The 12,561-nt window shown below is 40.1% G+C and overlaps 1 protein-coding gene across 1 annotated transcript in view; it reads left to right on the plus strand.

Annotated features, from left to right (window-relative positions):
• The window catches only part of FGD6 (FYVE, RhoGEF and PH domain containing 6), a 110,627-nt gene that overhangs the window by 34,445 nt on the left and 63,621 nt on the right, over positions 1–12,561 (plus strand). The window contains exon 3 of the mRNA XM_060165307.1: positions 4,258–4,411. Within this exon, the coding sequence (XP_060021290.1) occupies positions 4,258–4,411 (154 nt within the window). The remainder of the gene's footprint in view (positions 1–4,257; positions 4,412–12,561) is intronic.

The raw sequence follows: 12,561 nt of genomic DNA on the forward strand, positions 1-12,561 counted from the left end.
AAAAAATAGTATTTTCTGGAAACCAGGCTTCTTCCCTGTTAGAAGCAAATCTGACTTGGAAAGGATGGGCTGGGGAAGGAGAACCCAGTTTTGGCTCTTTCTGGTTGTTGTTGCAGCTTACTGTCCTCTACTTCATTTATCAAATTATGTAATAACTAGGCAGGAAAGTGTGCAAGAAACACTATGTCCTGTTCCTTTAACCCTAAAAGTAGACTGTATTAGGATTTATCTTCTGACAGTGGGAAGGAAGTGTAAGGAATGGAGGAGCGGCATAGGTAAAGAATCCATGTTTCATTATCAGGAATCTAAAATTATTAGATGGCTTAGAAGGCGGTTCACGGTTATATGGGAAAACAGATTAATCAACAGTTTTTTTCTGTTTAATTATTTAGAGCTGAACATGTATGTGGATACTAGGTACCGTCTTTCCTGATTTTATTGCTGACCCCATTATCTTTCCTTTAAAATCAGATCCTTTGTTGACATATTTCTGTTTCGATTGATGTCACCCTCATTTTGCTGGTGACTGTTCACGAAACCTCGAAGGAAGACTCGAGTTTCTCCCCCTCCTCTTTACCCTAGCTCTGGTGATTTTTTTTCTTCTTACATACAACCCTTCCTCTCAATTCCTGATGTAGCCACCCTGGCGCAGGCTGCCTGCACTATTGAAATTAACTCCTAGATCTTCCTCTACTTCTGTCACTGTGCCTACCTCCATTTCACCCTTAGTTCATTGGTTTTGGGTTATAAGATTAATACTCTTAAAACTGCATTTTGCTGTACTCACTTTCCTCCCTCCTAAGCTTGAGAAATCATAATTGGTTTCTACTGTTTACCATTCAGGTATGTGGGGAGCTCCTTTAGCTTCCACTTAAGCTGTGAGATCATCAAGGTGATCTCACTGATGCTAATAAACAAGGATATCCTTTCCTCTGGTTGGTGGGGGGTGGGGTGGAAGGTGCTGTGCTTACAAAGCTTGACTGACCGAGGAGGTGCCCTTCTCATCTCTGTTGGCACTAACAAGAAAGAAGTGTGGTAGTGACAAGCTTGGAGGTATAGTAAGGAAATCTTTGAGGTCTACTGGAAGATTTGAGTCTCCTTGTTGAAGGCCTACAAGATGAGTATAAACACCTTAGCTATTGTTCATGCTCCTTGACAGCCTGGCACCTGTCGTCTTCTCCAAGCTTGTTTTCCATTAATTACTTACAGGAGATTCCACTTGTAGCCAAAATGTTTTTGTTTTGTGAATACCAACATTCCCACTTCTACACCATTGATTATGATGTCCAGATGTCCCTTCTCCTTTAAACCATACAGTTTTTCCAGTATTCCCCCCCAAACCCTTCTTTGTGATCACCACTACCATATATACTATTGGAAGTTCTGAAATATAATACACATTGGTTTCTAATATCATTTTGTTCATTCAGTAAAAATTTGTTGTGTGCCTATTACATATCAAGTAGTATGCTGGGGATTCAACTGAAAAAGAGAATTTCCTTGTCCTTGGGCGTTTACATTTTCATGAGAGAAACAAACATACCACTGAGTAAGATCACGTAGGATTGAGAAAAGCCGGGTAAACTAATTTGTGATAGGGAGGGGGCAGTCAGGGAAGGTTTTCTGTAGGTAAGCGATTTTCAGAACTAAAAATCTCCCAGAGTTTTATGGCGGTATGTTTTGATCCATGTTTTTAATATTTAAAGCTTATTTATTTATTTATTTGTCCCCTTGTTCTTAACTGTTAACTTTTGTAAACATTTATATCCCTAAATGGATGTGGCAACTAACTGGTTACTATCTTCTTAATAATAGCTCTCCGAATGTTGATCCAGGAAACACCTCTCAGCGCTCTTTAGACAAAATAAACCTACATTTCCTCACAGGTGCCACAGCCCTATTACTGATTATTCGAAATTTTTACACTGTTGAGTCCAAAAGAGCTCACAGATGGGCTGATCCAAAAAATCAAATTACTGGGGTTTTGTTACAACCAGATTCTGATTCAGTGGGGTGGGACAGGTACTGAGGTTTTATTTTTCTAAAAAGCTTCCTGGTGATGCTGAAGCTGCTAATAGATTGAATATGTTTTGAGTAGCAGAGTTTCAGAGTATCTCTTTAGAGTTGAAGAGATAAATAATTAAGATAAAAACAGGTTGAAGGTGTATTTTCTTCTATTTATATGGATGGATCCTGCAGTCTGTACATCCTAACTCTCATTTACTGTCAGTCATCTAAATCAACTAATTTCCCAGCTGGGTTGGGCTCCCATCCCTGAACCCAGAGACAAGCGAATCTTGCCAGTGATTTGACTAGAAAGCTTCTGTTCTCCACCCTCCCCACCCCACCCCAGGAGTGAGTCTTCTCCATGTCATGGGGAGCTATGATAAGATATGCACCCACCTAATTGAGGTTGTGATATGATTCCCTGAGGCCCCCAGCCACTGAGTAATAGGAAACCCCATCTTTACCAGAAGGAAGTGTTCCTTTTGGCATTCTGCCTCCATCCAACTAGTTTGTGTAACTGTCAGGCTCCAGGAATGGCTTCTGAGGCAAGTCTGTATCCTACAATGTGTAATCAGGAACTGGAAGAAAATTTATCTTCAGCTTTTAAGATTCCCAGTAGAAATTCTCATAACTTGTAGGAAGCTTGGCAGTTGAGTGACCTGCCCATGACCTGAGAAAGGAACCTGCTAGAGTGAAATGCAACTGTCTCTTTATTCTGCCTGAGTATTTCCCCTGACGATTTTCTGTGGATCTTTTCCTGACTCTTCTATTCTGCAGGTATTCTTTCTTTCTTTATTTTTGGCTGCATTGGGTCTTTGTTGCTGCCAACGGGCTTTCTCTAGTTTCGGCGAGCGGGGGCTACTCTTTGTTGCAGTGCGCGGGCTTCTCATTGTCGTGGCTTCTCTTGTTGTGGAGCACGGGCTCTAGGCACGTGGGCTTCAGCAGTTGTGGCACATGGGCTCAGTAGTTGTGGCTCACAGGCTGTAGAACGCACGCTCAGTAGTTGTGGCACATGGGCTTCGTTGCTCCACAGCATGTGGGAGCTTCCCGGCCCAGGGCGCAAACCTGTGTCCCCTGCATTGGCAGGTGGATTATTAACCACGGCACCACCAGGGAAGTCCTCTGCAGGTATTCTTGTTGACTGCAGACAGGAAAGCAGTTGCTACAGGCAACTTGTTTCTGACTCTTTACAGCTAAAGCTAGAAAGAATTATTTCTGTTGCCTTTCTTGGGAACTTTCCTATGGAATTTCCCCCCACAGATTGGACTGCAACAGTGGCTTTTAGATTCAAGAGATCTAAAAAATGTTAGATCTGAGAAATGTTGTTGATGACAGGCTGGCGAGAAGCAGTTGGTAAATGGCCTGGTACAGGGGTTTTCAAACTTTAGCCTGTATCACTTAGGGGTCCTGCACCTCTAGGGTTTCTGATTTAGCAGGTCTGGAGTAAACTGGAGAATTTGTGCCCATCCTCATTCCTTCCCATGTCTTGTGATGTGGTTACATGAAAGGCAATTGGTGATAACCAGAGAGATGGGCATGGGCACATGTCCACAATAGTACATTATGATCATCATCATTACCTCCCAGTCCTTGTAGATTTGTTACTTGCTTTTAAAAAAAACAAAAGCAAACCACTGAGGCCCAAAGAAGCAGCACCTCTTCTAATGTTGGAACATGAACATGGTTGGTAACCCAGCTCACCTCCTGTGAGGCTTTTTGGTTTGTGCTAGTAGAGACCTGATTGTCTAGAGTTAAGGGATAGGTTGGGGGCAGCTGGGAAACTTGCTCCTTACCCACCTTCCTATCACAGAAATACATGTTGTTTTTTTTAATTTTTAAAATTTATATAATTTTTAAAGGTCACTTTCCATCTACAGTTACTACAAAACATTTGGCTATATTCCACGTGTTGTATAATACATTTGAGTCTATTTTACACCCAATATATTGTACCTGCCCCCTGCCACTAGTAACCACTAGTTTGTCCTCTGTATCTGTGAGTCTGCTTCTTTTATGTTACATTCACTAGTTTTTTGTAAAAATGCATGTTTTTCAAGATGATCCATTTTAAACCCAAAAGTAATTTGGGTTTTGGACAACTGAGATAGGGAAAGGGAAGGGAGAGTTTTGTTGATCTGACTCTTTTTATCCCTCCAAATCCCTTAGATGTGCCTTGCTTACATCACATAGTTTGTTTTTGGTAGCATTCCTTGTTCTCAAAGGTGACTAATGAGATGCTCTCTATTGCAGCAGTTCTGGAGCATCCCAGGAGGGACCCAATGATCTGGACCTTCATCTTAGTGACCTTCCTTCAGATGAAGAGGAAGTCATCAACAGTTCTGATGAAGACAATGTCAGCTCTGCTTCTAGTAAAGGGGAGCCTGACCTGCTGGAAGATAAACAAGTATGTTGTTGGTAACTCAGAAGTAATATTTATTAACATGATAGGCATAAAATCCCTGTTCTAAATGTTCTGAAGTTAGATTGCAGTGATGGTTGCACAACCCTGAATATATTAAAAACCATTGAATTATACATTTTAGAAGTGCAAAAATATATTGTATGGAATGCAAATTATATCTCAATAAAGGTATTAAAGAAAATTAAAAATCCTGATAAAGGGAAAATGATAGTGCTAAGTGGAAGATTAGTACAGAGTCATGCATATCATGTAGTCCTATGTACATCAGCCCAGGATGGGCCACAAATGTGGCTTTAGCCAACTAATAACTCAAGGAAAGAAGGTGATAGCAGTTTCTAAAAGAAGAAGTCTTTGGTGTAGAAGCATAGGAAGAGACCTTCTTTTGTAACTTCTTTGATTTTCAATTTCTCAGTTTATACAATGGGACTGTAATGTTGTTCTGAGGCTCAAACAGGATAATAGTTGCCAAAACACTTCGTAAGTCAAGGAAGTTTATGCACATTAAACATGTATAGGGCTTCCCTGGTGGCGCAGTGGTTAAGAATCTGCCTGCCAATGCAGGGGACACGGGTTTGAGCCCTGGTCCGGGAAGATCCCACATGCCGCAGAGCAACTAAGCCCGTGCACCACAACTACTGAGTCTGCACTCTAGAGCCCACGAGCCACAACTACTGAGCCTGCGTGCCACAACTACTGAAGCCCGTGCACCCTAGAGCCCGTGCTCCGCAATAAGAGAAGCCACTGCAACGAGAAGCCTGCACACCACAACCAAGAGTAGCCCTTGCTCGCTGCAACTAGAGAAAGCCCTTGCACAGCAACGAAGACCTAATGCAGGCAAAAATAAATTAAAAATAAATAAATTAATTAATTAAAAAAAAAACATGTGTAATATACTTCTATAATTGTGTTTGTGGTAGGTTGTATTAGTTTCCTAGGGAAGTCGTCACAAACTACCACAAACCGAGTGGCTTGAAAACAGAAATATATTGTTTAACAGCTCTGGAGATCAGAATTCCAAAATCAACATGTCGGCAAGGCCATGCTCTCTCTGAAACCTGTAAGGGAGAATCTTTTCTTTCCTCTTCCTTGTAGTTTGCCGGCAGTCCTTGGAGTTCCTTGGCTTATAGCCACAGCACTTCAGTCTCTGCCTCCATCGTCACGTGGTGTGCTCCCTTCATGAGTGTGTGTCTGTGTCTCCTCTTCTTGTAAGGACAACAATCAGATTAGATTAGGTGCCCACCATAGTCCAATATGACCTCATTTTAACTTACTGATTACATCTGAAACAGCCCTGTTTCCAAATAAGGTCACATTCTGAGGTCCTGGGGGTTAAGACTTGAACATTTATTTTGGAGGGACATAATTCAAACCATAACAGGTACTATATTCCATGGACATATAATGGGCATATTACTGATATGTGTCTAGATGCCAGTAACATTCCGTCGTGAAAGTGCCAGACTCAGTCTTAGTAGGAGGAGAAAAGAAAGAAGATGTGCTGCTGTGCCCTTGTCTTAACTTTGTGAAGGAAAAGCAAGCTGATGTTCAAAAAGTTATTCCTGGAAAGATAAAAGTACCACCATTAAAGGAAGAAAATTACCCCTGCACCACACCTGTGTGTCTGTGCTTATCTATGTGCAGGTTATTACATTGAATCTTCAAAATCATCCTAGGATATAGATCTAACATATGTACTGTTTTTCTCCTTTTCACATGAAGAAAAGGAGTTTATAACTTGCCTTATGCAAGTAACTTGCCTTGGAACCTCCTGAAGTGAGGTTTTTAACCAAAATCTGTCTCTGCTAATAACTTGGTGTAAGTCCCAGAATCTGAATGATTTTTTTTGTTTGTTTGTTTTTAAATATTTATTTATTTATTTGGCTGCGCCTGGTCTTAGTTGCAGCACGTGGGATCTTTAGTTGAGGCATGCGGGAACTTTAGTTGTGGCGCATGGATCTTTTAGTTGCACCCTGCGGGATCTTTAGTTGCAGCCTGCGGGATCTTTTGTTGTGGCATGTAGGCTTCTAGTTGCGGCATGCAGGAACTAGTTCCCTGACCAGGAATCGAACCCGGGCCCCCTGCATTGGGAGCACAGAGTCTTAGCCACTGGACCACCAGGGAAGTCCCCAGAATCTGACTGATGTTGATGGAACATGTTTGGGGTGGGGGTGAATAGCCATGCTAATTTTTTTTTTTTTCTCCAAGTTTTTAGTTTTATATTTTTTGGTCTTTACTTTCAGTGCTTAATAAATGATTGTTTAAAAATGAGATCTATTCATTCTGCTTCATTGTGGTTAGAATATCACCACTGTTCACCCCTCCTAAATATTGACTTCCCTGCCTTTTTTACCCCCAAATTTTCTTTGTAAAATAGCTCATCTGATATATACACTCACAAAGAGAGGCGAAAACCTAAGAGAATATTGTTTTTTAGAAGTTAATCATGTGTCACCTCATTTTGGGGATAATTTAATGATAAGGAGATGTTTCTCAGGCGGATCTGGTTGTTCAGTTTTTTGCTTTTTAGTAGAACTCTTGGGTAATATAGCAGAGGCCTTTTATGAATTCTGTTTAAAAGTAATGGATAAATTTCACTGAATTTTACTTGTAGTGAACAAATATGAAAAGAGGAGAACAGAGTTAAGAATTTACAAAGCTGGGTCTGGGCTGTTATCAGGAGATCGGAACATAAAACTGGATTTCAGATCAAAGGTTCTGTTTTGGAATTTGTTTGAATTATTTTATGGCCTTGACAAAGTAATTTCATTTGTGGTCCATGTTTCAACTTCCATGACTGTATACTTTAGGCAGATCCATTTATTTAACAGGTAGTCTCCTTTGAAATGCGTTGTAATTTAAGTGAGGACTTTCATTAACTGAAAAGTTAAGATACCAAATAAAGCCTCTCTCGCGCAGTTTTACATCATTGTTTGACTTGGGTCAGAATCGTTGTTCTTACAAGTTGAAGTTAATATAGAGCTTTTTATTTTGTTTTGGTTATCTTTGACTTTCTGTTTTGAAAATGATTGTAATCCACGGAATCATTTTCTGATAGTGACTGTCCTTCTTTAGCTCTGTAGTCTTCCTACTTTAAAAGGTAAAGTAGACAGGGCTTCCCTGGCGGCGCAGTGGTTGAGAGTCCGCCTGCCGATGCAGGGGACACGGGTTCATGCCCTGGTCTGGGAAGATCCCACATGCCGCCGAGTGGCTGGGCCCGTAAAGTAGACAATAGAATACACAGATTCCTAGAATTTTAGAATTGCAAAAGGTCTTAATCATCTAGTCCAACACCCTACCCTTTTACATGATGAAATAGCTATAATGAGCTTTTCGTTTGTTTCAGTTTACATATTCATGTTACTCAACACATATTCAGAAGCAATGTGCTCTGGTCTTAGATTCTGAGAAGGTGGCAGCCACCCTTGTACACTTGCTTATTCAGGCATCTTAAGTGCATAGTGAACCAGGCGCTGCGCTCTGCACAGAAGGGGGCAAGGGTGAATAAGATCACAGACTAGAGAGAATCCAGATGTGTCAGCAACTAAACGCAGTCCACTGGGTTAAGCCCTAAAAGTTCTCCACTAATAAGAGAATAATCTTGGGACTTCCCTGGCAGTCCAGCAGTTAAAGACTCTGCACTTCCACTGCAAGGGGCACGGTTTCAATCCCTGGTTGGGGAACTAAGATCCTGCATGCTGAGCGGTACGGCCAAAAAAAAATTAAAAAAAAAAAAAGAGGGAATAATCTTGTCATTTGGGGATGGTAGGGAGAGAATATCAAGGCAGCCTTCATAAAGGAGGGATCCTTTGAGTGCCTGTCACCTTAAAGGATGAGTTGAAATATGCCAAGCAGAAATCTTTGGGAGAGGGGGAGGTGGTGAGGAGGGATGTTGAAGCAGAAGGACAGACATGTAAGGGCAGAGCACACTTGGAGTTGCAACGTGGTTGCAATTTGGCTGGATACACAGTGTGGAGGAGTAGGAATGAAACTAGTGAAGATAACTAGACACAATGTGGAGTGTCTTCTAAACATAGCAAAGAAAGTTCAGTCTTTGTTGCCCATAGGTGATAGGGAGCTGCTAATGTAGCTCAACCTGAGAACTAATGTGATTATATTTGCATTTTAGAGCTAGTACTCTGGTGGCAGTGGAGAGAATGGGTTACAGTGGGGTAAATCTAGAGCAAGGAAGCCACTTCCTAGGTTACTGCAGTAATGTAGGCAAGAAATAAGGAGGCAATATGGAAGGAGAGGAAAGGATTAATAAAATATTCAGAAGCACAAATCAACAGGGCTTGATAACTTAATTGTGATCATAGAGTGTGGAGAAGAAAGTAGAATCCAGGTTTCTGGCTTTGGTCAGTAGGTATATACAGTACGTAGCAACGAGTGACTGAAGGCCATCAAATGCTGTATTCTTTTTTTTTTTTTAACATCTTTATTGGAGTATAATGCTTTACAATGGTGTGTTAGTTTCTGCTTTATAACAAAGTGAATCAGCTGTACATATACATATATCCCCATATCTCCTGCCTCTTGCATCTTCCTCCCACCCTCCCTATCCCACCCCTCTAGGTGGTCACAAAGCACCGAGCTGATCTCCCTGTGCTAGGTGGCTGCTTCCCACTAGCTATCTGTTTTACATTTGGTAGTGTATATAAGGCCATGCCCCTCTCTCACTTAGTCCCAGCTTACCCTTCCCCCTCCCCATGTCCTCAAGTCCATTCTCTACATCTGCGTCTTTATTCCTGTCCTGCCCCTAAAATGCTTTATTTCTTATGAATCTTTTCCTGATTATGATTACACCACTCGCTGATTATGATCCTTCCCTCCTTCAAGATATCAACACATTTCATAGTTGTCCTTATGTATAGTTATTTGTATACATGGTTTGATCCCTTGTTCACTTCTTTAAGGCTGGAGCTATTTCTTATTTATCTTTAATCTCCTCTTCTAACATCTACTTTCATGCCCCGTTTCAGAACTACGAAATCAGAATTTCCAAGACAGTTACCTAGGAATCTGAAATTTAAGAGCTGCCTGGTGGTTTTAGTGATCAGTAATGTTTTCAGACAGCTGTAGAGCAGTGAATTAGCTGACGGTGGAGCTGTTTTCTACTACTAACCTTGCTATCAAATTATGGATATTGAATTACTAATGTCAGATTTTTAAATGATGGAGTAAAAATGGTACATTCTTCCTTTTGGGAATGATCTCAGAATAACAAGGAGGATAAGAAATGTAAATTCTGCCTTCAGTGATATTAGGAGACAGCTAAAACCCTAAATCACAATATGTGAGTAAGGGCTACCGTGAGGTTCCAGTTTCTCCATATCCTCACCAATACTCGCTATTTTCTGAATTCTGATTATACCATTCTATGGGTATGAAGTGATATCTCATTGTGGTTTTAATGCATTTCCCTGATGACTAATTATGTTAAACATCTTTCATATACTTATTGGCTCTTCTTATATCTTCTTTAGTGAAATGTCTATTCACCTCTTTTACCCATTTTTAACAGAGTTTTATTGAATTATAAGAATTTTTTGTGTATTCTGGACACAAAATTCATGATTTACAAGTATTTTTTCTCACCTATGGCATATCTTTTTATTTTATTTTATTTTATTTTATTTTATTTTTGCGGTACGCGGGCCTCTCACTGTTGTGGCCTCTCCCGTTGTGGAGCACAGGCTCCGGACGTGCAGGCTCAGCGGCCATGGCTCACGGGCCTAGCCGCTCTGCAGCATGTGGGATCTTCCCGGACTGGGGCACGAACCCGTGTCCCCTGCATTGGCAGGCGGACTCTCAACCACTGCACCACCAGGGAAGCCCTGTTTTTATTTTCTTTATGGTGTCTTTTGAAGCATAAAAAATTTTAACGTATGACGTTCAGTCTATCAATATTTTTTTTTAATGGATCATGCTTTTGGTGTTGTATCTAAAAACTGTTAGCCTAAACCAAAGTCACAAAGATTTTCTTCTAGAAGCTTTATAACTTTAGGTCTTACATTTAACTCTATGATAAATTTTCAGTTAATTTTTGTATATGGTGTCAGGTAGAGTATAAATTCATCTTTTTGCTTGTGTATATCCAGTTGTTCCAGCAATGTTCAACCATTTGTTGAAAATAAAGAAAAAAACCCCAACTATCTTTCCATTGAATTGCCTTGACAACTTTGTCAAAAATCCATTGACCAGGGACTTCCCTGGTGGCGCAGTGGTTAAGACTCTGTGCTTCCAATGCAGGGGGCCAAGGTTCGATCCCTGGTTGGGGAACTAGATCCCACATGCATGCCACAACTAAGAGTGCACATGCCACAACTAAGGAGCCTGCAAGCCGCAACTAAGACCCGGGGCAACCAAATAAATAAATAAATACATTAAAAAAAGAAGTTAAAAAAAATCCATTGACCATAAATTTAAGGGTTTACTTCTCTCAATTTTTTTCCTATTGATCTACACATATGTCTTTATGCCAGTACCTACCATTTGTTTCCCCAAAATTTATAATCTCAGCTTCTAGAAAAGAAACACATACTATATAGTCACCACTCTCAGTGCTACCTCTGAATCACTGTCACCCTTTGTCTCACTGAGTTGCCATGCAACATCTGAGATCTGAGATATTTAATGTTTAAATACCAGAATTTTAAGGTTGAAAGTTCAACACTCTAATTTTACAGATGAGGAATCTCAGGCCCACCATAGTTGTTCTCCTAAGTTAAAGTATTGTTGTCCCCTGCTATAATATCTGCCTAGGGATAACATTATTATAGAGTCACTCTGCACAATTCTCTTTAACCCAGGCCCCGGCAGAGCAAGGTCCTGAAGAGGGGGGGAAAAAAAAGGTTCAGAGTAGAGTCTTAACAAGGGGAGAGTGATAAAAAGAGGAAAGGAAATAAAAGGTAGATGCCAAAAATAAAGTACATCTACTTGAAAATTTTGTATAGAGCTGATATACATTTTAAGTGGTTCTACTTATTAAATGTTTCAGCACCTGTAGTATGCCTAGATTTATTTAAAGCTAGTAATAAAACCTCCTCTTGACCTTTAAGGGACCTCATCATTTGAAAATGGAGCGTGCAGTACCAAGGCTTCAGTTCTTTTGGTGGTTTAGGTTTCTGTTTTTAATTTTTAATGCATTTCTTCTGGCTTTCTAATTTTTAAAAGGCATACTGTATTTTACAAAACTTAAACTTCCTTCCTAGCTACAGACGACATAGAGAAATCATTATAATAGTTAGAAAGCATTGATTTGCTAAAATATTTTGCAAAGTAACAGTTATCTGTGTGTGTATACGTGTATGGCATACATAGCCATGGTTATTAGTGCATGACTGATACATGGTCTTTAAGATAAGGCTGTGCTTAGGAGCACTTCCTGAGGAATGTTATCTACATGTCATTTAAAAGGTAAGTGAATGGAGTTGTTCAGTTGAGCAGAATTTATCCAGCCTGTTAGTAACAATCATTCAACAACCTGTCTTAGAAAAGAGGAATGAATGGGGGATAGGGGTCAAATTCATCTATCTAATTGTCCCTTTAAAAAATAGAGTTTGGGAGCTAAAGTCAAGTAGCAAGGCTAATTAGACCAGACTGTTATTCACTCTGAATTAATAACTGATTGTTCTTTAAAGATTATTTTTGGGGACTTCCCTGGCGGTCGAGTGGTTAAGACTGCGTGCTTCCAATGCAGGGGCACGGGTTCAATCCCTGGTCAAGAAACTAAGATCCCGCATGACGCGTGGCACGGCCAAAAAAAAAAAAAAGATTATTTTTGTAAGTAGTTGATTTCATAGCTTACTTTGAATATTTTTTGGATGACAATACTTATATTCTGATGGAGGGTTAGGATTTCTTGATATTGTATGTAAATGCTTCTGTAGTAAAATATGAAAACATGGAAGCAACAAATGCACACTGTGACGTTAGTGTTCACTCCTGGAGAAGGAGGGGAACTTTAATGTTATATATAATAATTTGTTTCATAAAAAGATTTAAACCAAATATTGCAGAACGTTTGGATTTGTAAAATCTTGAGGGGAGAGGAGAGGAGATATACGTGGGTATATGTGTAGCAGTGAATGTTTGTAGGGACATGCCATGATTAGCAGTAGATAATGAAGAGA

This window comes from Lagenorhynchus albirostris, chromosome 11 (genome assembly GCF_949774975.1).
Source record: "Lagenorhynchus albirostris chromosome 11, mLagAlb1.1, whole genome shotgun sequence".
Lineage (NCBI taxonomy): Eukaryota > Metazoa > Chordata > Mammalia > Artiodactyla > Delphinidae > Lagenorhynchus > Lagenorhynchus albirostris.